At 42.8% G+C, this 23,166-nt stretch overlaps 1 protein-coding gene across 3 annotated transcripts; it reads left to right on the forward strand.

Moving 5' to 3' along the window:
* The first annotated feature begins 1,634 nt into the window (after positions 1 to 1,634).
* dglucy (D-glutamate cyclase) lies at positions 1,635 to 21,635 on the forward strand. Of its 3 annotated transcripts, XM_023951815.1 has the most exons (16): positions 1,635 to 1,739; positions 8,842 to 8,924; positions 9,650 to 9,775; positions 10,685 to 10,838; positions 11,352 to 11,435; positions 11,842 to 11,974; positions 13,222 to 13,372; positions 13,492 to 13,614; positions 14,015 to 14,251; positions 15,301 to 15,418; positions 16,462 to 16,604; positions 16,694 to 16,793; positions 17,236 to 17,384; positions 17,485 to 17,604; positions 19,705 to 19,865; positions 21,082 to 21,460. In XM_023951815.1, exons 2-16 carry the CDS (start codon positions 8,849 to 8,851, stop codon positions 21,238 to 21,240), a joined length of 2,034 nt encoding a protein of 677 aa, XP_023807583.1. In that variant the 5' UTR covers positions 1,635 to 1,739; positions 8,842 to 8,848; the 3' UTR covers positions 21,241 to 21,460. The 3 variants fall into 3 exon arrangements, with proteins under 3 accessions (XP_023807583.1, XP_011490731.1, XP_020555307.1); XM_011492429.3 differs by lacking the exon at positions 9,650 to 9,775; XM_020699648.2 differs by lacking the exons at positions 1,635 to 1,739; positions 8,842 to 8,924 and having other exon boundaries at positions 8,959 to 9,775; positions 21,082 to 21,635.
* Positions 21,636 to 23,166: the final 1,531 nt, after the last annotated feature.

Consider the following 23,166-nt stretch of genomic DNA (forward strand, 5'->3'; position numbering starts at 1 on the left):
TGAAAAATGTACATTACTATAATAAGCAAACTGCAAAAAGGTTAAATGATTGAATTTTGCATGCAATAAAAGCATAATCACAGAAGTAACATTAAGTTACTCAGGTCCTGTGTTCTCATGGAACAAAAATGAAATAAACCAAAACATGCCTTTCTTTCATGTTGGAAAGTTGAGAAGATGGTATTTTTTCCTGATGTATCCGTTCCCATTGCTTTAGGTGTGAAATTCAGTACTTTTTGTTTCAAACAAACATGGCAGTAATTATATTTTATCTTTTAAATATGTTTTTTTTTTAAAAAAAGCTATTTGACCTGCTGTTTTGAAATGTTTCGGTATTTCTCTGTAAAGTTCACATCATAGTTGGAATTGATGCTTCATGTCACAAAGGTTGCTGACCCCTGCACTAGAGGTTACCTGACGGATTGGTGGGTCAACCAGGGTGAGTGCAGTTGGGTTGAAGGTGTGTCAAGAGTCGCTGCATCAGGCACACCTGTGGAGTACAAACTGAAAGCAGCAGCAAGAGGCCAGCGGACTGCAATACGATAAATAGCCAAAAGAGGGAGACAAAGAGACAGGGACCTCCCAAGCCATGACATCAACACTGCATTTCACAAATGATGAAGAGGATGAAGCTTCCCTTTTTACTGATCTATAGTCTTTTCGTGAAGTATGTGTTAGTTGATCTAAAAAGCTAATATATATTGTAAAACTAATCCTCACAATGTTCCATCAATGGCACGGCAACACTTGTCGTTACCGTTGACCATAAGAGAACTGGACTGAGTGACTGTGATGTCACCCAAAGAAAATGGCTAATGGTCCATATTTCCACGTTGGAACCAGACGATGTCAGTAAACAGTGACTGATTGGTCCGTGTTGGTCTTAATCACCGTTTCTATGGCAACCACTTTTGCCAATCAGGAGTAAGAAAATATAATTTAATCAGATGATTCAAGCTTTTGACATGTGATCTCCTTCTTTCATTCAGGCATCTTATTGGTTGGTTTGCAACTTGAGTAACTTGAACTACTGAAACAATATCATAAAAAAAAATTAGAATTATTGTGAACATGTTAAAAAATAGTAGAGCAAGAATGGTTATTCTGACAAATAGAATGACTGAGTAAAGCTGTTTGTTTCTTTATAGAAGTCTGGGATTTTTGGCTTTTTGGAACTAGTTCTCATTTGGAACGGGGGGGGGGGGGGGGGGTCACTCAGTTCAGTTCTTTTATACTGTTATAATGGTTGTTGCTCAGATGTGTCCAGAGTTTACCCTGCCTTTGCCCACCAGTAGCCAGGACAGGCTCCAGCAACCTCATGACCCAAAAAGAGATAAAGTGGGTTTACATGTGGATGGAGGTTTGTACAACAAAGCATGTGAGGAGTTCCCGCTTACGTTTAACCCAAATCATCTGCCATGTCAACTTTAAACAATAATTGGGTTTTTTTTAAACACACTTAGAAATGTTATTATTTATTAGTTTGTTTATTTTCTTATTATAGTAATAATGTTGTGAAAACATTGGAATGAAGTTTTGGGAATTATTGATTCTTTGACATTTTTCTCCTTACACCAGCGTGTCAGAGGCAGAAAAATGAGAATTGTTTCAGGAAAAAATGATTTTGTATCATTGGATGAAGGTCAGTGCTTTAATTCTGAAGGCTAGCCGGAAGTGAATCGCCTGAGGTAAACAGATCGTAAGTGCTGTGAAACTTCATAAAAAGAAGTCGACCAAAGGTAAGAAAAATGACAACGAAGGAGTAATTTCTGTAAAACTGGGCACAAACAGCTCTATGGCGGTTTTATAAAATAGTAAGAAAAAAGAAGCTATAAGATAGCGATGTTCACTATTGTATTACACGAGATTTGGTGAAATAATTCATGCATTACTCTTGCTTTGATTACTTGAAATAAACCGTTAACAAAAAAAAAAAAATCAATGATACAGATCAGACGTTTTATTAACCACCGGGTTTTATGCTCTGCCTACGTAAACAATGATCGACTGTCGCAAAACGACGCCTGAGCGAACAGCGGCTCTCCTGACCGCAGTGATAAACTGGAGTATTCCATCGGTCCGAGCCATGCTGGAAGAACAAAAGTACTAGTAGTAGCTGATCTGGTTATGGTTTAATTCAATTAATCAAAGCAAGAATAATGCACAAAACAATACAATCAGCAGTTATACATTCTAACTGAAACGTATTAAACTTAGGATAGTTAGACATGAAAACTGTAAGACTATGAGAACTGGACTGTCTGACCCCCCCCAGCTCCGAACAGGAAGTACCCGCTGGTACCATAATATGGAGATTGTTCATAATAAATAAATAAAAAGACCTTATGGAATCACACAATCATACACAAATATATAAAAATGTCCTGAAATTGTAAAAAACCTGTACACAGATTTTAAATTAGCCATCGTATTATTCAATATATTTCATTTTGCTTTAAGAGCCTGTTCATTATTTAGAAAACAGCATTTTAAAATATTTGTTCTAGTTGAATATTATTATAATTCTATGGCTTTTTTATTTCAGAAACTCGTATTTCAAAATCAATATTTTCCAAAGTAGCTTTGTTTTTATTTTACATTGCTGTTTTTCATGATGACTTATTTATATGAGAATGAGCTTTTTCCGCAGAATGAGTTTGTGGGTCAATCCCTGAAAGTACAGCTGTTTTTTTTCATGTCCAGTGATCCAAAGATTCTGGCAACATTTACACAACTGGCTTAGTCAAAAAATTAACAACATATACAGACATACAGAAAAAGATATTTTGTTTTATAACAGTAAATTGCCAAAAGAGACAACAAACTTAGTGAACATCCTCCTGATTTTGGGAAAATATCATATTCATAAGAAAAAGTGGAAAAAAGATCGGCTGAATTTCCTGTGTTTTAAAAATGAAGTCAAATTGTATTTATCCTCATTGAAATGTATTCACAACTCAAATCCTTTCATTGATGGTATTTGTAAATCTGCTACAGAATGGTTACAAATCTGAGGTCCAGATTGTTGTTTACCTTGTTTCTGAAAAGTTTTTTTATATTTTTAATATGTGTACATTCTTGTTTTGTTTTAGTTTTTTTATATTTGTTTTTGAGAAGAGCTGTGCATCTTTGGTTGTGTCTGCGAGACTTTTGTAATGATTATATTTCAATAAAATAAAAAAAAGTCAATCCCTGAAAGTGAGTGGGACCTAGACGAACATTCTCAATAAAAGACGGTGGTTTCACCTCCAACAGTCAAAGCGTTTGATTGACAGATTCTCCTAAGCCCACTTTCAAGAGGTAGGGGTGTGGGCTTTCAATAAGCTCTCTCCTGATTGATGAGAGTGGTTGCCATAGAAATGTGGACTCAGACGGACTTGGACCAACGGCTGCTCACTGATGAAATTTGATGAAATCAAAACTAAATTTAGATACCAAAACTTAAAAAAAGACCTTTTGGAAAACAAAAGTAATTTCTAGAAATGAAAATGAAATGTGAAAAAGCCGTCAGAGGTTTTAGCCGTGTGAAGTGCGACTCTGTCCGTCTCCAGACACTGCATGGACCCATCTGCACCGGGTGTCACCTGTTCCAGTAAAGCAGGTGTCAGACTCAAGGCCCGCGGGCCAAATGTGGCCCTCCATGTCATTTTATGTGGCCCGCAACCTGACAGAATCAATTTTAGCCCTTGTGCTATCTTAGATGACCCCACCCTTACATTGACGTGTTCTCCCTACCATGACAAAGGTGGACAAATGTGGAAAGATTTCATGTAATCCATGGACACCCGTAAAGATCACAAATCATTGAAAATAAAAGGTTCAGAGCACTGTCTAGTGGGTCTAGATGACCCAACTCCCAATGGTAAAGTGTCTAGGATAGCAAAAGGGGTAAAAGGATTTATGCTAAAGTAACAAGCAAACATGTTTTCTATGCAACTGTAATTGTCACTTTCAAAAGTTATAATAAATAAATAATGAGTTATTTAACATTAAGGAGTAGTTACATTTATTTTTCATTACATTACATTACATTTAATCTAGCCACAGGGGTTGCAAGCCAGTTGCCTCTGTGCCGGTCCCAAGCCCGGATAAATAGAGAGGGTTGCGTCAGGAAGGGCATCCGGCGTAAAAATTGCCAAAATAACCATGCGAATCATCCACACCACTTTAGACATACCGGATCGGTCGAGGCCCGGGTTAACAACGACCGCCACCGATGCTGTTAACCTACAGGGTGTCGGTGGAAATTTGACTACTGTTGGTGGAAGAAAGAGGGGAGGCAGAAGGGCCCGTGGCCAGAGAGAGAAGGGAAAAGGCAGGAACATAGGTTTGAGAATAGGGACTCTTAACGTTGGCACAATGACAGGGAAAGGCAGAGAGCTGGCAGACATGATGGAGAGAAGGAAGGTAGATGTACTGTGTGTGCAGGAGACAAGGTGGAAGGGCAGCAAGGCACGTAGTATTGGAGGAGGATACAAACTTTTCTATCATGGTGTTGATAGGAAGAGAAACGGGGTAGGAGTGATTCTGAGGAGGTGAAAAGAGTCTCAGACAGGATGATGAGCCTAAAGTTAGAAATTGAAGGGGTGATGGTGAATGTAGTCAGTGGGTATGCGCCACAGGTTGGCTGTGAGTTAGAAGTGAAGGAGAGATTCTGGAGTGAGTTGGATGAGGTCATAGAGAGTTTTCCCAGAGGAGAGAGAGTTGTTATTGGAGCAGACTTTAATGGGCATGTTGGTGAGGGCAACAGAGGTGATGAGGAGGTGATAGGCAGGTTTGGTGTGAAGGAAAGGAATCTGGAGGGACAGATGGTGGTGGACTTTGCGAAGAGGATGGAAATGGCTGTAGTCAACACTTACTTCCAGAAGAGAGAGGAACATAGAGTGACATACAGAAGTGGAGGTAGGAGTACTCAGGTGGACTACATCCTATGTAGACGAGGTCATTTGAGAGAGGTTAATGACTGCAAAGTGGTGGTAGGAGAGAGTGTAGCCAGACAGCACCGCATGGTGGTGTGTAAGATGACTCTGGAGGTCAGGAAGAAGAAGATAGGGAAAACAGAAAAGAAGACCAAGTGGTGGAAGCTACAGAATGAAGAAACTTGTGAGGAATTTAGGCAGAAGTTGAGGCAGGTCCTGGGTGGTCAGGATGAACTTCCAGATGACTGGGAAACTACAGCAGAGATTATCAGGGAAACAGGTAGGAAGGTGCTAGGTGTGTCATCTGGAAAGAGGAAAGACGGTAAAGAGACTTGGTGGTGGAATGAGGAAGTACAGGAATGCGTCCAGAGGAAGAGGTTGGCTAAAAGGAAGTGGGATGTAGAAAGGACTGAGGAAGGTAGACAGGAGTACAAGGAAGCGCAGCGTAGAGTGAAGAGAGAGGTGGCAAAGGCCAAACAGAAAGCTTACGATGAGCTATATGACAGGTTAGACACAAAGGAAGGAGAGAAGGACTTGTTCAGGCTAGCCAGACAGAAAGACAGAGATGGGAAGGACGTGCAACAGATAAGGGTGATTAAGGACAGAGATGGAAAGGTGCTAACAACCCAAGAGAGTGTACAGAAAAGATGGAAGGAGTATTTTGAGGAGCTGATGAACGTGGAAAATGACAGGGAAAGAAGGGAGGAAGATGTGGTTGTTGTGGAGCAGGAAGTAGCAGAGATTGGAAAGGATGAGGTTAGGAAGGCGCTGAAAAGGATGAAGAGCGGAAAGGCCGTTGGTCCTGATGACCTACCTGTGGAGGTATGGAAGTGCTTAGGAGAGACAGCAGTGGAATTTCTAACAAGGTTGTTCAATAGGATTTTAGAGAGTGAGAAGATGCCTGAGGAATGGAGGAGAAGCGTTCTGGTCCCGATCTTTAAAAACAAGGGTGACATGCAGAACTGCAGCAACTATAGAGGAATAAAGTTGATGAGCCACACAATGAAGCTGTGGGAAAGAGTAGTGGAAGCCAGGCTTAGGAAGAAGGTGGAGATTTGTGAGCAGCAGTATGGTTTCATGCCCCGTAAGAGCACCACTGATGCCATTTTTGCTTTGAGAATGTTGATGGAAAAGTACAGAGATGGTCAGAAGGAGCTGCATTGTGTGTTCGTAGATTTAGAGAAGGCGTATGACAGGGTGCCGAGGGAGGAGCTGTGGTACTGTATGAGGTCGTCTGGAGTGGCAGACAAGTATGTCAGAGTAGTTCAGGACATGTATGAGAGAAGTATGACGGTGGTGAGATGTGCTGTAGGTCAGACAGAGGAGTTCAAGGTGGAGGTGGGACTACACCAAGGATCAGCTTTGAGTCCTTTTTTGTTTGCTATGCTGATGGACAGGCTGACAGACGAGGTAAGACAGGAATCTCCCTGGACAATGATGTTTGCGGATGACATTGTAATTTGCAGTGAGAGTAGAGAGCAGGTGGAGGAACAGCTAGAGAGGTGGAGGTTTGCTCTGGAAAGAAGAGGTATGAAGGTCAGTCGTAGTAAGACAGAATACATGTGTCTGAACGAGAGGGATCAAGGTAGAAGCGTTAGGTTACAGGGGACTGAGGTGAAGAAGGTGCAGGAGTTTAAGTACTTGGGGTCAACAGTTCAGTGTGATGGGGAGTGTGGAAAAGAGGTGAAGAGGCGAGTGCAGGCAGGTTGGAGCGGGTGGAGGAAAGTGTCAGGAGTGTTGTGTGACAGAAGAGTGCCAGCAAGACTCAAAGGAAAGGTGTACAAGACAGTGGTGAGACCAGCTCTGCTCTATGGGTTAGAGACGGTAGCAGTGAGACAGAGACAAGAGGCTGAGATGGAGGTAGCAGAGATGAAGATGTTGAGGTTCTCCTTAGGAGTGACCAGGTTAGACAGGATAAGGAACGAGTACATCAGAGGGACGGCTCATGTTGCCTGTGTTAGCGACAAAGTCAGAGAAGCCAGACTGAGATGGTTTGGACATGTTCAGAGGAGGGATAGTGGATATATTGGTAGAAGGATGTTGGAGATGGAGCTGCCTGGCAGGAGGGCAAGAGGACGGCCAAAGAGGAGATATATGGATGTCTTAACAGAGGACATGAAGTTGGCTAATGTTAGGGTAGAAGATGTTCATGATAGAGTGAGGTGGAAAACGATGATTCGCTGTGGCGACCCCTGATGGGAAAAGCCGAAAGAGAAAGAAGACATTACATTACATTTAGTTACATGTATAAGTTATATCTGGCCCTTTGAGGACAGACACTATGCTGATGTGGCCCTCAGTGAAAATGAGTTTGACCCCCCTGCAGTAAAGTGTCACATATGAGAGGATGTTAGAGCAAATATTTCATATTATGTACATTTAGGAAACTGGAATTGCTGTTTTATTTATGTATTTTAACAAAATATCAACTCCGATGAAAAATGGTTTTTTTTAAACATGTTCTTGTGGCATTTTTCTGATGATGAAGGACACATACAATGAAAATTCAGCTTTGAATCATTTTTTTAGAGGTTTTTTTCTGAAAAAGGAACAGACAGAAAATGACAATGAGATACTCGTGTGGCCCCGGAATGATGGACTAAAGGGATTTTACTCAACCTCGTAGTACTGTGTCTTCAGTATGAAATGCTATATTTCAGAAATGATGAATAGTAAAATATGTAATTAAAGTAGTAGTGGGCTGCACGGTGGCGCAGTGGTTAGCGCTCTTGCCTCACAGCAAGAAGGCCCCTGGTTCAAGTCCCAGCTGGGGGACATGAAAAATGCATCAAAAATGCATCTGTGTGGAGTTTGCATGTTCTCCCCGTGCATGTGTGGGTTTTCTCTGGGATCTCCGGCTTCCTCCCACCATCCAAAAACATGCTTCATAGGTCAATTGGCAACTCTAAATTGTCCATAGGTGTGAGTGTGAGAGTGCATGGGTGTGTGATTGTGGATGTTCTACCCTGCGACAGACTGGTGACCTGTCCAGGGCATCCCCTGCCTACACCCAAGTAGCCAGGATAGGCTCCAGCAACCCTGTGACCCCGAAAGGGACAAAGCGGTACAGAAAATGAATGAATGAATGTAATTAAAGTACACACAACTTTATATAGCATAAAGCTTTGTCTTGTGTAATTATACTTCTTCTATTGTAATATATATTTAGATCTGATCAGATGCTTTATTTTGAAAACAGGAAGTGACATTCGTTAAGTCTTCTGCTCTGCCGTAATCTGTAGAATACGGGCGCACAACATTTTTGACTTAGTAAAGTCACCAAGAAGCATTTTATATGAAACCTACCTTCGAAGTGTGAGTTTGGTGTGATGGTGGATGCCAGGCGTCCACCTGTGCAGGTGTTGTTTGTTGTCTGATTGTTCTGAACTGTTACCAGCTGTCAGGACAAAAAAGACTCTGACTTAATGAAACCTTTATAAACATTGAATAAAATGTTTAAGCGGGGTTTGAGTCAAACAGCATTTGAGTCCAACAGGAGTGAAATCAACCGAAGAAAATGGAAAGAATGAAAACTGTTCAGAAGAAAAACAATAAAGCTTTACTCACTGAAATACTTCACTCAGTGTTATGCATTTGATTCTGCAAAACCTTTAAAATTCTACAGAAGCCAAAAGAATTGACTTTAGATTAAATGAAGTTAAAGGAAGTATAGAATATAAATGGTCTAACATCCAGAGAAATGTGTTTGGATTTTATTTAAAAAGAAGAAACAAAAAGAAAAACTAAAACTGCTAAGATGCTGGATGTTCCAATGTTCCAAAAACCAAATCCTAGATGGAGGTTAGAAGGTCATGAGGGTCATGTTTGCTGCAGTCAGCTGCTCCTCCTCCACCATCACTTGTATAAAACAGATCAACATTCCTCGTTTGTTTCTTTTCATTTCTTCTCCTCTCTTCCTCAGCTGCAGCATGTTTCTGGCTGTGCGCGCCGCCCGCCGCTCTGCTGGACGCTGCCGGGGCTTCTGGAGGTCGTCTGTGCGTGAAGGTGGGACACAGGCATGTGTGTCACCTCCTTCTCATGCTCTCCACTCACTCACCCATCATCGGGTCATAAACATGAGAATTTCAAATGGATCATTCAGCACTACTTCTATTGTCATTCTTGTTTTCGTGGACATTCTGCACGCTCGCAGTGATTAAGCTGCTGCTGCCTTCGATTGATTAGTCGTTCAGCAAAAAGTGCCTGACCCCCCCTCAGGCCTTCGTTGGTTTGATGTTTGGACACTAAATGCTTTCAGATCCTCAAACTCACACTCATCTCTGCATACGGGCTTTGGCAGCAGCCGCGGCGTTTTGGGAGGCGCTCTGGTCGCTCGCCTTCTCGCCCACATTTACATGAAAAAGATGATTCCTGCCCCACTGCTGTAAAGATTTAAACAAGTCATAAAAGTCTCAAACAGCTGTTTTAACTTTCAACATAGTTCAGCCAAGTCCTGCAAAGTGGCATCAAGACTTTTGTCTTCCTGTGGGAAAAAGAAGAGCACATTTTTACATTTAAAAGGGTTTTTTTTTGTCTGGATTGCAGTTTTTCTGCATGTTTGCCTTTCAAACATTAACTTCCTGAAGCTTCTTGGCTTTTAAACATTAACTTCATGAAAACAGATAAGAGTCTTGGTGTCAGTTCAAAGAAACATTCATTCACTTGTTATTCCTGTGCTCAAAGATCTGAGCACAGCCAGCAAAGCCCCGACCGAGTATTTGTCTCAGCAGAGGCGAGCAGGTTCTCAGTAGAGATGCAGCAGACCCTTCCCTTAAACCGTCTGACTCCTGCTGAGCTCAGGCTTCTGATCCGGCAGAAAGATTCCAGAATCGGAACCACATCTGGACTGGCTTACGGTAAGAGCCAGATTCCGACCTGTAGCTCTGAATAGAGGTCTCCACGGCTGAAAGACCCACGCCGATGCAAATCATGTTTTTATCATGTCCTTGTGGCATTTTCTCATGGAAAATGGAGCTTAAAATTGCATTTCTGAGTATTTCTTTATTAAAATTGTTGTAAATTAGGAGCAGATGAAAAAATGCCATCGGAAAAAAGGTAGTGAGGTAGAAAATTCAGTGGGCCGGCTGAAGCTTCCTGCCCTGCTCCATTCTGATGCATCCACCTGCAGACAAATAGATCCATGAACGTCTTTGTTTTCCTCGTCTGACCTGGAGTCTGCATCTAAACTGTACGGCTGGATAGATATTGCAACTTTTGTTGCATCAATAATGTTAGGTTGGGGGTGTGAGGGGCTGTCAGCTGGTGGGAGAGAGTGTCAACAGAGAGCTCCGTGCCAACGCTCCTGCCCACAACTCCAACGCCACTTCAGAAGCTATGTCCTAGAAAACAACACTAGTTTATTTGACTTTGGCTAAAAATGAAAAAAATGATTGAAAAGACCACTAGGAACACTTTAACAATAGTTTAAAACATGTTTGGAGCTGGTCTTTAAAGGTTAATGCTGTGAGGTATTTTTCATTTTCTATAACTGTAAATGATGTTTTCATTAAAGGAATAATTAACCACAGGCAGCTTCTTTGGCACGTTGATGATTTTTAAAGACCTCTGACTTCCCAGAGTTCATTTCCCAGAATAAGGGGAAACTTTAAGGATTCAGACTCTACCCTTAAATGACAGGGAGGGCTAATTTGGTCCAGAAATCCTTAACAATATTGCAGAAACATTTCCATCTCAAACTGAAGGTGATACACCTAGAAGGGGTGTAACATCCACACAATCCCCCCATTCCGTTGTCTTCCTCTCAGGCTTCCAGCAGGCCAACCTGCTCATCCTGCCCAGCCGCCTGGCCAATGACTTTGAGGACTTCTGCCATAGAAACCCCGCCCCATTGCCTCTTCTGTACCGCAGCAAACCAGGAGAGACTTCCTGTCCGCCTCTGGCCGGGGGTGCTGATGTCAGGTAAAGCATTCACAGGCGTTAACGGTAGTCAGAGAGACTTCCAAACTCAGGAAATCTTTAACTGTCAGGGGGCAGATCAGTTCTGGTTTAGGATTATCATCCATGAAAGTGTTGTGGAGTCCCTCAGGGATCTCTATTCAGCCTAAACACGCCCCCATCCTGAAACCTCCACGGATTTGCTGATGACTTTCTGAAACATCAGGCAGAGGGCGCTTTCCTTAGCTGTAATCAGAATAGCAGAAAATATTTGTAAGAAAATAATGATTTTAGAAATTATCCTGAAGAATAGAATTCTTGTCTGAAATATAGCCTGTGGTTTTACAAACAACCAGGTTAAAAACCTGAAAGGTAATTTAGACTCTGAGCTCACCTCTGTTCTTTAAATCAAACAAGAAAACTGTTTCTATCTCTGGAGAACAGAGAAGATGCTGACAACGAATGGATTTGGAGCCTTTCAATGATAACACTACATGTTATCTGATCACTAGTCTGCATATGTGTGTCTCTGTGCAGGACGGATGTTTCTCAGTACTGTGTGTACGAGGAGGGCCGTCTGGTCAAAACCATCTCCAGTCTGCAGAGCTACAGTCCGCTGAGGTAAAACAACTCCAAACCTCTGCTATTTACTGGATTCTCTGTCAAAATGTCAAACTTCTTTTTATAGTTTGAAGAAAAAAACTCTTAAATGTATCTGGCGTCTACCATAGTCAGGAGAAATGCAGTACTTCAGTTCTGAAACTGCGATTCACAGATGTCGAAATGCTTATTATTCCAGAATTTAGCACATGGAATTACTGAACAAAAAGCAGTTGGTTTGATGAAAGAAGAGTGAGTCTGCAGGATTTAATACAACATTCAACATGGTTCTGAAGATGGATGGAGGAAACGTCTTCAGCATGCCGCCATTGTTCTTTTTCAAGAAAAAGCACGTTCTAATCAAAATAATGATGGTCTACAAGTTACTGTACGGTTTCCTGACTCCGTTCCTTTTTTTTTTTTCCAGCTCTTCCCCGGATGTGATGTCAGAGATGGTGAGCTTCTATCTCGGTTGCAGCTTTGGCTTCGAAGGCAAACTGAAGGAAGCCGGCGTTCCTGTGAGGAATGTGGAGCAAGGCAGGAACGTCAGCATGTACAGGGTGGGTCTACCATTGGAAAATCCCACCAGAAAACACAATTGTTGTGTAAAAAAAGTTTTCAACAAAATGTTACTTCATGTGAAATGCTGCATGCACACATATTATCCACCTCTCTTTTGTTTGTAAAAGTTCAGTCACTGCTTTACATAAAAAAGACAAATCAAACATAAAACACAGTTGAGACTTTCAACTGTTGCATCGATCGAAACAGAACAGTTTCTATTCTGGACTTGAAGATGGTCAGAGTTGACGTTTGTCCAACACCAGGAAGACTGGTCCAGATTTTAGACGTCACTGACTCGTTGCACCTGCAGAAGGTCTGTCCCTGAGCTTCTCAGAGTTCCCGCTGGCTGACGTGGAACCAACACGTCAGGGATGTACCCTGGTCCTAACCACGGAGAGACTAGAGGACACACACAGATTTTTAAAAAACTCTCTTCTCTGAGCGAAAGGAAGCAAAGACCCGAGAACGTGACTGTGGTCATGCTTCCTGGTCTTAGTCAGGACCGGAGCAACAGCGTCTGGATGAAATGCAGCTGCTTTACGTAAGGGTTAATGGCCGACGAAGTGTGCATTGTTACTTTTTAATGCACGCCGTGGAAGCCTGGGGGAGGACGGTTGCTTCCGCGAATTGCGTTAAAAAGTAATAACGCACACTTTGAAGGCCATTAACCTGCTTATACCATGGTGACTTACAAAAGCAATACATATTAACCAGTTTTTAGTCCTAAATTCTTGTTTTTTTCCAATTTGGATCGCTTGTCTCACAAAAATCACACCGCATCACGTAACAAATAGTCTGCGTCGCGCAGCACCACCACTGCAATCAAGATTCAGCGATATATATATGCTGATCGTCCCGATGAAGCATCAGTTCAGAGAGAAAGTTCACCTCTTAGCGCTTGTTTTTGTCCAGATGATGAAGCTAAAGATTGTTTTAAAGAAGCCGGCGTAGTGATACAAAACATTTAAGCTGGCTGACCGAACTTCTTTTTTCACCATGCGGTTATCAGGTTTTAATGCACACCCAGCAGCCAATCAGAATCGAGTATTCACCCGGACCATGGTATTAAGAATATTAACTGAGTCCAGACACTGGTAGTCACGCTGGTAGGTCATTGATAAACATTGTAAGTCATCCATGAAATAATTCTCTTCCTGCAGGAACAGTTAAAAACATGTTTGTCATCTATTTTGTCACAGTTCATGCTAGCTGATGATGAGGTTTGTGTTTTTTGGGGGTCAAGACTTCCATCAGCTGCATCCCTGCAGGAGCCTTTCACTGCCATCTAGTGGTCACCATGCGTCCAGTCCCAGCTGCTTTGCTGGACACAGCAGTGGAGGTCACTCACCTGAACCCACTCGCTCATGGAGCTCCCGTGCACATAGGAGACGCAGGTGTGCACGTGCACGCTCCCTACTCCCCTCCAAATTGACCTGAACTGAAGTGAGTAACTTGTGTGTATTAATGCACATGTATGTGTGTATGTGCATGTGTGTGTGTGCATGTTGTGCAGCTCTCTTAGGCATTCAGGACCTGTCCAAACCAGACTACGGGGATCAGGTGGATCTGCAGCCCGGTGACGTTCCTGTGTTCTGGGCCTGCGGGGTCACTTCCATTGAGGCGGTGCTGTGCAGCAGTGAGCCACACCAAGAAATACGTTTCCTGAACGGCAATAATGGCTGAAAGTGTTACTAAAGGCTCAGAGATGTTTCTATAGGAGGAGAATTTAAACTTAAACTACAGATGTTCATGATGAGCTGATGAAAATGATGTACAAATGTTCCAGTGAATGACAGCAGACCTTAAATCTCTTGATGGAGATTTTCATTTTCCTGGTGTCAATGTCTGTAAAAAACAGCTCAGATGTTCAGATCTTTATTCTCCTCAAAAACTTTAGTGGCTTTGGGTTAGTTTCTTTTTGTCTTTCTCATCCCTGAACTGATTTCCAAGAGTTCTTTTAAGTGTCCAAAGTGTGGCGCGCTGTTCCTTTGCAGAATGTCAGCAGATGGACTAACACGGATCTTCTGGATCCTCAGAGCCGCCTTTGGCCTTCAGCCACTCCCCAGGCCACATGTTTCTGACCGACATCCCAGACTCTCCAGACTCCACCATCGCTGCTTCGGACATCACCAACACTCCTCGCCTCAAACCCAGTCCTGAGCTGATGCCTCTCTGCTTCCCCATATCCCAGAATCCTTTGCTGTACAGCCTGGCCTCAAAGGCAGCGGTGGAAAGAATCCGGCAGCTGGAGATGATCATTGGAGAAGACCCAGGTAAAACTGAAGCTCCTGCTCTTCTCCTGACAAACAATGTTTCCTTGTAATGAGAACGAACTCTGAACCAGAAGAAACTAACTTTACTAAATGACTCTTATGCTGGATTCACACCTGACGCGTCTGCCGCCTCTCTTTTGAAGTGCGTCAAATCTTGTGCTTGATGCCTTGACGCCCCAGACGCTGGTTCCTTCAGAGTCTCTTCCGGTGCACTTCACTCATGCAGTGGGAGCTGCGCCTGGGTTACGGCTGTTTAAACGTTACTTCCGTGTGTCTGTGGCCCAGTTTGAGCATGAACCAGAGAGGGGAAAAATCAGAATAAAACTGGGGGGGTATTTTTATTGTTGTCTTGATGAAAATAAGATAAGCATCCTAAGCTCATAGAGGTGACTCGCTGTACGTGTGCCGGGCAGCCAACCGGGGGCAGGCCAGGGTCTGCCGGACCCTGAGCTGGATCCTCTCCATCTGCTTGCTCACCCGCTACCTTGAGTCTCCAGAGACTGTCCAGGTTAGCGTTGGGAGAATGCCTGGACAGGCCGCCAGCCTATCAAAGAGTCCATGGAGCTGGAGAGAGCGAATGCCGAGGGACCGGCTGGACCGCGGCTGCGGTTGTAGTGGGCTCGATCACTGGCGACCTGTCCAGGGAGGATCACGCCTTCGCCCAACAGTAACAGGGACAGCCTCCGGCAACCCCTGCAGCCCCAGTGAACTAAAAAACTGGATGGAAGTCCAGGACGAAAACTATTGCATTGTGCAGCCAAACTGGATTTATTTTTCTGCCCTTTGATCGAGTCACGGAAAACGTCACGTGCCCAAATCTGATTCCCTGATTCTGCAGCCCGATGCCCAAATGGGGCTGGAGGAACTTCACATTTGGTCTGACACGCGAAGCGTGTCCGGTGTGAAGGCAGCATTAGCCTGCGCTGATGTTTGCTGCAACCATGAATTTGGCCTCAGACGTTTAACCGAGTGGGGATTGAAATCCTTCCGCTGCGTCAGGAGAGACACAAAAGTGAGGATCTGAACTCTGACGTTTTCTCCATCATCAGGTCAGCGGGGCATTCGAGCTTTGTTTGTCCAGGATGAACTCCTGCGTTCCTGCCTGGCACTGTCTCACTCCTCCTCTGTTGCCATAACAACAGGATTTCCTACACACTACATGCACAGGTGCAAACAAATCGAGGACGGTGGGCTCGTGAGGAACTTTCAGATATTCAAGTTTCTAAAATGTGCTGGGGAAAGAAATCAGCATAAACTACATGAGTTGCAGGAAATGCATTTGATTGCTGCAGGAAGTGCTGAAGCAACTGGAGCAGCACATAAACATGAAGGCCAAAACCTAGAACTTAATCAAACTTTTAAACTTTGAATCCTCAGACAAGTGTCCATACAGGCAGGCGGGCGGGCAGAGGGATCTAAGGCTTCACGGTTAAGTAGATAAAAAAGAATCTGAATTTTAATGAATAGAGGATAAAAGAGACTGCAATGATTTTACTGATTAAAATTTACTTCTTTTTAACATTTTTAAAGCGTTTTATTCAACTTGTTCTTTTTGTACATTGTATGTCACTAAAACCTGTGAGTGTTATGGAAAAAACAAACTCAATGCTAAATATTATAAAATATGTCATTAGAAAGCAGCTGTCAGTCATCCTGCATCCACAGAGCTCCATCAAAACCCTTTCATATTTCATTTCAAACATTTTCAGAGACTTGCTGAACGTCTGCACACTTCAGAGTGATTAACCGTAAAAACAGGCCCCCGAGAAATGAATCAACAATTCTAAAATTTGAAACACTTTCTGTAGAAAAGCAATAAAAAATCTGCCAATGAGGTGAGAAAAATGTTCTTACCGAGAATTCTTCTTTTAAGAAAACAATTCTAGCCACTGAGACAGGTTTTCTCAGTTTATGATTGTTTTGCTCTTGAAAAACTTTCTTAATGATAACATGAAAGACAGAAAATAAGACTTTTCCTGAACAAAGGTCTTTTGACCTTTATATGATTCATTTTTAGCAGTGAAAGCGTGGATAATTTGATTTGAAGTAAGGTTTCACAGCAGCTCCTTCTATGTCTGCAGGCAGCAGACATGAAACTCACCTAAACATGAAAATATTGTCAAAAGTAAAGTAAAACAAAAAACAGCAGACAATCAAACTGTTACTTTGTGAATGAAGGGGTTAACCCCTCTGTGTATGTCACTGCGTAGCCCCCCTGATGAGACAGACGGTCCTCCTGGAGCCATCGCCATAGCAACCATGTTGCTGTCTCTGGGAAAAGACGTAACGCTGTTGACGGACAGGAGAGCTGTGGAGATGACCGGTGCCATGGTGGACGAGGCCGTGAGGACAGGTGGGTTCAAATTCTCTCCGCTTTGCTTGCGCTGCTCCGGAGTCTTCAACAGGCGGGTCACTTGCAGATGTGTCCTGATTCTGGCTCAGGTGTGCTGAAAGCCGCCATCCCGGTGGTCACTTTTGAGGGCAGCGGGCCCGAGGCAGCGCAGAACTTCCTGTGTCACCATGGCGACACCAGCAAGCCCAGGTCAGCTGATCCAGCCGTCCTGATGATGAAGTTGTTGTTCAGGGGCGTCCTGAGCCAGGTTTTCTCCTCTGTTTCTGAAGTCCTTCTCGTAGAGAGGAAACTTCAGAGGACACAGAATTCACTCAGAGGATGACTCCTGAATCCATATTTTGTGGAAATATTTCTATTATCTTGCGTTTGTGTTTTTTTAAGATCATTCAGACTGGATGAAGGATTCCAGAAAACACGGATGAGATTATACATGTACATATATGCACACATTTCTCCTTTGATATCCCAAAAATGACACTGGATCATAAGAAGACGTGATTTGTCATTATTTCTGTAGTAAATTCATGGTACGGAAACACCTGACTGTGTCATAGCAATGAAGAAAACAGTTCTTGTGTGTTTTCATCCAAGTGAGACTGGAAAAGTCCAAACTGAGGTCCTCTGAATGTAGGTTTGACCACCTGGTGGCGATAGAGCGCAGCGGGAGAGCAGAAGATGGAAACTATTACAACATGAGAGGAATCAACATCAAACATCTGGTGGATCCCATTGATGATCTGTTCATTGCTGCCAGGACGATCTCAGGTGTTTCAACCACAGGTGAGGAACGCTGCAGAAGTTCATTTTTCAGAAGTTTGATCATTTGGGGATCATGGAGGCGGGCAGCCAGCAAAGAACTTGTTTTGATCTGTTCCTGCAGGAATAGGGGATGGAGGCAACGAGCTGGGGATGGGCAAAGTGAAGCAGCAGGTGAAGAGCCTGATGCCCATGGGGGAGGTGGTGGCCTGTGACGTTCCTGCTGATTTTGCCATCACTGCAGGTGAGGATATGATGCAGGTCAAACGCCGGCTTTGAGTCAAGCAGACTACTGATCCAGAGAGGCATTAAAAGACTCACTTTGATGACAATAGTGTTTTTAACTTGTTGTAACAGCCTTTTTCTAATGATAGAGGACATATAAGGACATTAAGCTCAAAATTGCGTTTCTGAGTATTTCTTGATTCAAATTGTTGTGAATCAGGAGCAGACAATAAAATGGCGTCTGAAACAGGTTTTAGCGGTGAGGTAAGAAATATGCCGGGTGGGTCTCAAGCTCCCTGCTCTGCTCCATACTGATGCATCCACCTACAGACGAATAGATCCGTGATCGTCTTTGTTTTCCTCGTCTGAGCTGGAATCTGGATCAAAACATGACGGCTGGATAGATCCAACTTTGCTCGCCTTTTTTGTTGCACCGGTAATGTTGTGTTGGGGTTGTGTGGGGGCTGTAAGCTAGCAGGACAGCGTGTAAACTCAGGCTATGTCCGAATCCTCCATCAAGCCTGATTCCTCTCTTCCTCCCACTTCCCTCATCAACTGCCTCCATGCAGTTGGTTTACTGCTAATTTCCTAAAACTGAACAATGATAAAAATGAACTTCTCCTGATAGGCACTAAATCCATTATAAACAGTATCCAGAACTTCTCCATTCGCTTTGAAAACTCCTCCACCCCTTCCCCCTCAGGTTAAGAGTCTGGGTGTCACCTCTCCTTCACTTCACACATCAACAGCATCACCCGGTCTGCCTATTTCCACCTTGGCAGCATCCGTCGTCTTCGCGCTTCCCTCAGTCCTCATTCCACAGCCGTCCTGGTTCACAGTCTTGTCACTTCCCGCCTGGATTACTGCAACTCCCTTCTTTTTGGTTTACCACAATAAAACTCTACAAAAACTACAACATGTTCAGAACTCAGCTGCCAGAATGATCTGTCAAACACCTTCCATCCAACACATCACACCTGTTCTGCAGCAGCTCCACTGGCTGCCGATCACATACTGGATTACATACAAAATACTTCTCCTGACTTTTAACTCCATCCACAACCATGCCCCCTCATATCTATCAGATCTTGTTCATGTCGCCCCTCCCACCCGTACCCCCCCATCCTCCTCCTCCCTTCATCTGCATGCCCCCACTGCTAGCCTCGTCACTATGGGGAGCAGAGCTTTCAGCGGCTCTGGAACCTGGGACCTCCTGACCTCAGAAACATTGGCTCTCTCCCACAATTCACCAAGAAACTAAAAACTCACCTTTTCCAACTTGCCTATTTCCCTCCATAACTTGTTATTCCTGGCCTATTTTAAATGTTTATTTGACTGTTTTTATTTTCACTTTTATGTACGGCGACTGTAGGTTCCTCGAAAGGCGCCTAACAAATAAAATGTATTATTATTATTATTAATTCCCTCCCTACTCCCTAACTACTGAAAAACTAGATAGTGCATGACTTTCTGGTGCCTGGATTTTCAAAGTAATTTGGACACCATGCCCACTATATTTTTTATGACGTCACCAATTTCACAAAGTGAAAAACTACTAATAAATACAAAGATTTTATGAAGACTATTTATAAATTCACTGTGTTCTGATGAGGAAAATGTTGATGGTTTATTAAAAAAAACAAAAAAACATTAAAACCCCTTTTTTGTTGAAAAATTTGATGAAATGCAATGCATTGTGGTCTTTATTTGCCAATTAAGTGACCATCAATGCACACTGGTTTTTCGCAGAAACCTTTGGAAAATTTCCAGGGCCCTAGATTTTCAAATTGTAGATTTAAACAGCCGTACAAATGGCGAACACACTGCAGAGTGCACTACGCATTGAGTAGTGAAGGAATTCAGGCACAACCAGAGAGCTTTCTGCAACGGGGGAAGGAAAAGGGGTGGCGTGGCTCTGCCCCAACAGTCCCGCCCACCACTCAGAGGTGAATTTCTAATGAACTACTCAGAAACTGAGTCCTAGAAAACAACTTTTGTCTTTTGATTTTGGTATAATGATAATTAAAAAACCACTGGGAACACTTTTAAGATAGAATAAGAGATTATCGGAGTGGGACTTTAAGAAAAAAATACTAACTCTCCTATCCTGTACCTGCAGGTGTTTCAAATTGGGGGGGTTACGCGGTGGCCTGCGGGCTGTACTTGCTGCACACCTGTCCATCTCACCGCCGTTACCTGAGGAAAGGTCTGGGACAGGAAGCTGCCCCCACCAGTGAGCAGTTGCAGGACTGGAGCTCCTGCCTGCCATCTGTGGAGAAGGTAAAGAGAGACTCTCACACACACACTGAGGCTGTGGATCTGTGGACTCTGTGGCTATTTTCCTGTCAAAGGTTCAAATGTTTTTTCTGATTTGGGTTTAAAACGTCTGCAGTAAAGACCTTCGTTTGAGGACTAAAGGAAAACGTCTCCTCTGTGTTCAAATAAGAATGTTCATCCAAACCAAACTGTTTCACAACTTTGTCTTTTTGTTAAAGTTGATTTTCAGTCAAGTCGACAGAAATTAATTCATGGGGTGAAAAATAAGGAGAGTCAGTTCTACTTTTCTGTTTTTATTCATACAAAGAAGCTCCAGCAGCTAAAATAATTTTTTGGGGAGAAAACTGAGGTCCTCCAGGCTCCGCTGAGAATGCTGTTTGCAGTTTTTGCCGGATAAAAATGTTCCCTTTGTGTAAAGTGTCAAAAGTGAAAACTTACACCATGGGAGTACCTCAAGGCTCTGTCTTGGGGCCACCTTTGTTCAGTTTATATGTCAATGACCTCCTATCCATATGTGATGATGTGGGTATCCAGATGTATGCAGACGACACAGTTATCTACATGGATGGGAGGAATCCAGAACAAGTGGCAGCTAAAGTATCGGTGGCAATGGTCAAAATTGTTAGTTGGTTGCATGAGTTCTATTTGACACTAAATGAGGAAAAACCATAAAAACTGTTTTTCTCAGTGAGCCAAAGTCATAAAATTTACTCTCCAGTTAAGGTTAAGGGGGAAATTATTAAAAGGGTAAATTAATACAGATACCTTGGCATAATTTTGGATTCAACATTAACTTCCAAGAGCCGTATAAAAAAGGTCTGTCACACACTAAAATACAATCTGTTAAGTTTTAGGTCCATACGAAAGTCATTGGAAACCCACAGAGCCAAATCCTACATGAATGCACTGATGATGTCTCATTTGACATTTGGTATTTCATGTAGGTCACAAGCAAAGAAGACGACTATTAGGCCTCTGGAATCTGTCTATAAACAAGCATTTAAGATTCTTTAAGGAAAATCATGACATCATTGTAAAATATTAACCAAACATCAAATGTCAGCTTTGAAAACATGATCCAAACTGAAAATTTACAGCTGTACAGAAACAGAAACAGACAGAGAGTATCTTTTGACTGCAGCTGATGGGCTCTGCAGAAATGAAGCCAGAAGAGCAAACAGCAGAATTTTCTGAGACTGTTTTCCTTTGTGTGAATCAGGAGGAGACCTTCCTGTCCACTTTGGTGCGTTTGGGAATACGAAGTGGGAAAACGGGGAACCTGGGCATGGAGGTGGACGGCCTGACCTTTCACCCCACTCACTCCAGTCTCATCAGCAGGCTGCTGGAGGCCACGCTGGGCTCCGCACAGATCAGTTGAGCAGCAGCTCCGGCTCAGGTGCCTAAGCGTAGCAGAAGGCAGGAGATTATGCAGTGTTGCCCTGGTTACCTTTCAGCTTGCTCCTTTGATTCCTCGCAGACGCAGCTGTTTTCCTTACTAGTGAATACACCTGAGAGAAGCCTGTTTTATATTTAAACTGTTTGTGTGTGATTGTTCTGCATTGGCTGACTGATACCTGTAATAAATCAATTCACCCAGGCACTGACTGAAAGAATGTCCATCCATGTTTTTGTGAAGACATGGATGTCTGCATGTTTTCAGAAGGAAACAAGATGGTCCGGAAGAAAATCCGTTAGAGCTTGTTGCAGAATGAAATGTCCAACACAGAAGAAGTTATTGCTCAATATAAAAATCCTTTATAAATGCTGATCTGATGGAAAAACAGCTTCAATTGAGGTTTTTCTGCAACACTTTGGGAGAGCAGTTCCCCACCGGGGGTTCTTTATTGCTTTGGGGTACTTTGCACAATGGGGGGCACATAGAATGCATCCATCTATCCATCCATCCATCCATCTTCAGAACCCAGTCGGCTGCAGTAAGATCCAGCCCAGATTAGAATATTTTACAAGCCACATTTTGTGTTTTTGCTAAAGCTCAGCAGGTGTAGGAGCAGTTCCAACACAAACACTAAAACAATGAAGATGAACAAACAGCGTGGAGTTTGCATGTTCTCCCCATGCATGCGTGGGTTTTCTCCAGGGACTCCAGCATCCTCCCACCGACCAAAAACATGCTTCATAGGTTAATTGGTCACTCTAATTTGTCCCTAGGTGTGAGTGTGAGTGTGTGCATTGGTGTGTGATATGTGTGACCCTGCGACAGACCTGTTCAGGGTGTCCCCTGCCTTCACCCATAAGTGGGCGGGATAGGCTCCAGCAGCCCCGTGACCCCGAAAGGGATAAACAGAAGAAGATGAATGAATGAATGAACAAACAGCTTCAGCATCTAGTTTTACTAACATGAATGACTTAATGAACGAACTGCCTTTGTCACTGAAACAAGTACAATGTTGCCAGATAGTCACGGTTTTCCAGACCAAAAGTCATCTAAAAAAACAGAAATGTTGCTAAATGTTGTCCATTCACCAAGATGACAGTTATTTAAAACAATCAAGAAAACAGGATTACATATTTCTTTAAGCAAAGTTTGTTTTATACAAACGAAAATCATTAATATTTGACCAAGTAATAAAATGGCTTATGTGAACATGTGCAACATTTTAAAGTTAAGGTTCATAGTAAAAAAAAATGTCTGATTCTGTTTTCAGCTCAAAGCTGTTCTTTCTACAAACACTTACCTTACGGCGGTGGGGCAGCCGTAGATCAGCCAACCCGATAGGACGATTGCAGGTTCGGTTCCCGCTCTGCCTGCACATGTGTGGAAGTGTCCTTGGGCAGGACAGAGAACCCCACATGGCTCCTGGTGGTTATAGGTTGGCGCCAGTGTTTGGTAAAGTGTTTGAATGTGTGTGTCAATGAGACTGTGACTGTAAATCGCTTTGAACCTTCTAAGAAAGCACTATAAGTACACGCCATTTTAAAGGAAAGGATCTAATGCTTTACTAAATTAAGCTTTTACACTCAACATTTAACATTTCACTGTAATTAATTAGTTATTTGCAGATTGATTTTCTAATTGGAGAAATTATTTTCAAAACTTTCCTTAAAGCATCATAACTTTGTCCTTGTTTTCTGCCCTGTAATTCATTATCATTCCACTAGGGGCAGTAGAGCTCTTGGTGGGAAAAGCATTGCTAGTTTGCAACTTTATGATGAGAATAACTCATTTATTGTTATTCGTTTGTAAATATATTAATTAAAAAAAGGAACATTTAGTCAATGTTTTTATGCGGTGGACTTAAAAGGGTTAAAAAGCACAGAACAATGAAAAATCCAAACCATAAAT

Source organism: Oryzias latipes, chromosome 22, assembly GCF_002234675.1.
Source record: "Oryzias latipes chromosome 22, ASM223467v1".
Lineage (NCBI taxonomy): Eukaryota > Metazoa > Chordata > Actinopteri > Beloniformes > Adrianichthyidae > Oryzias > Oryzias latipes.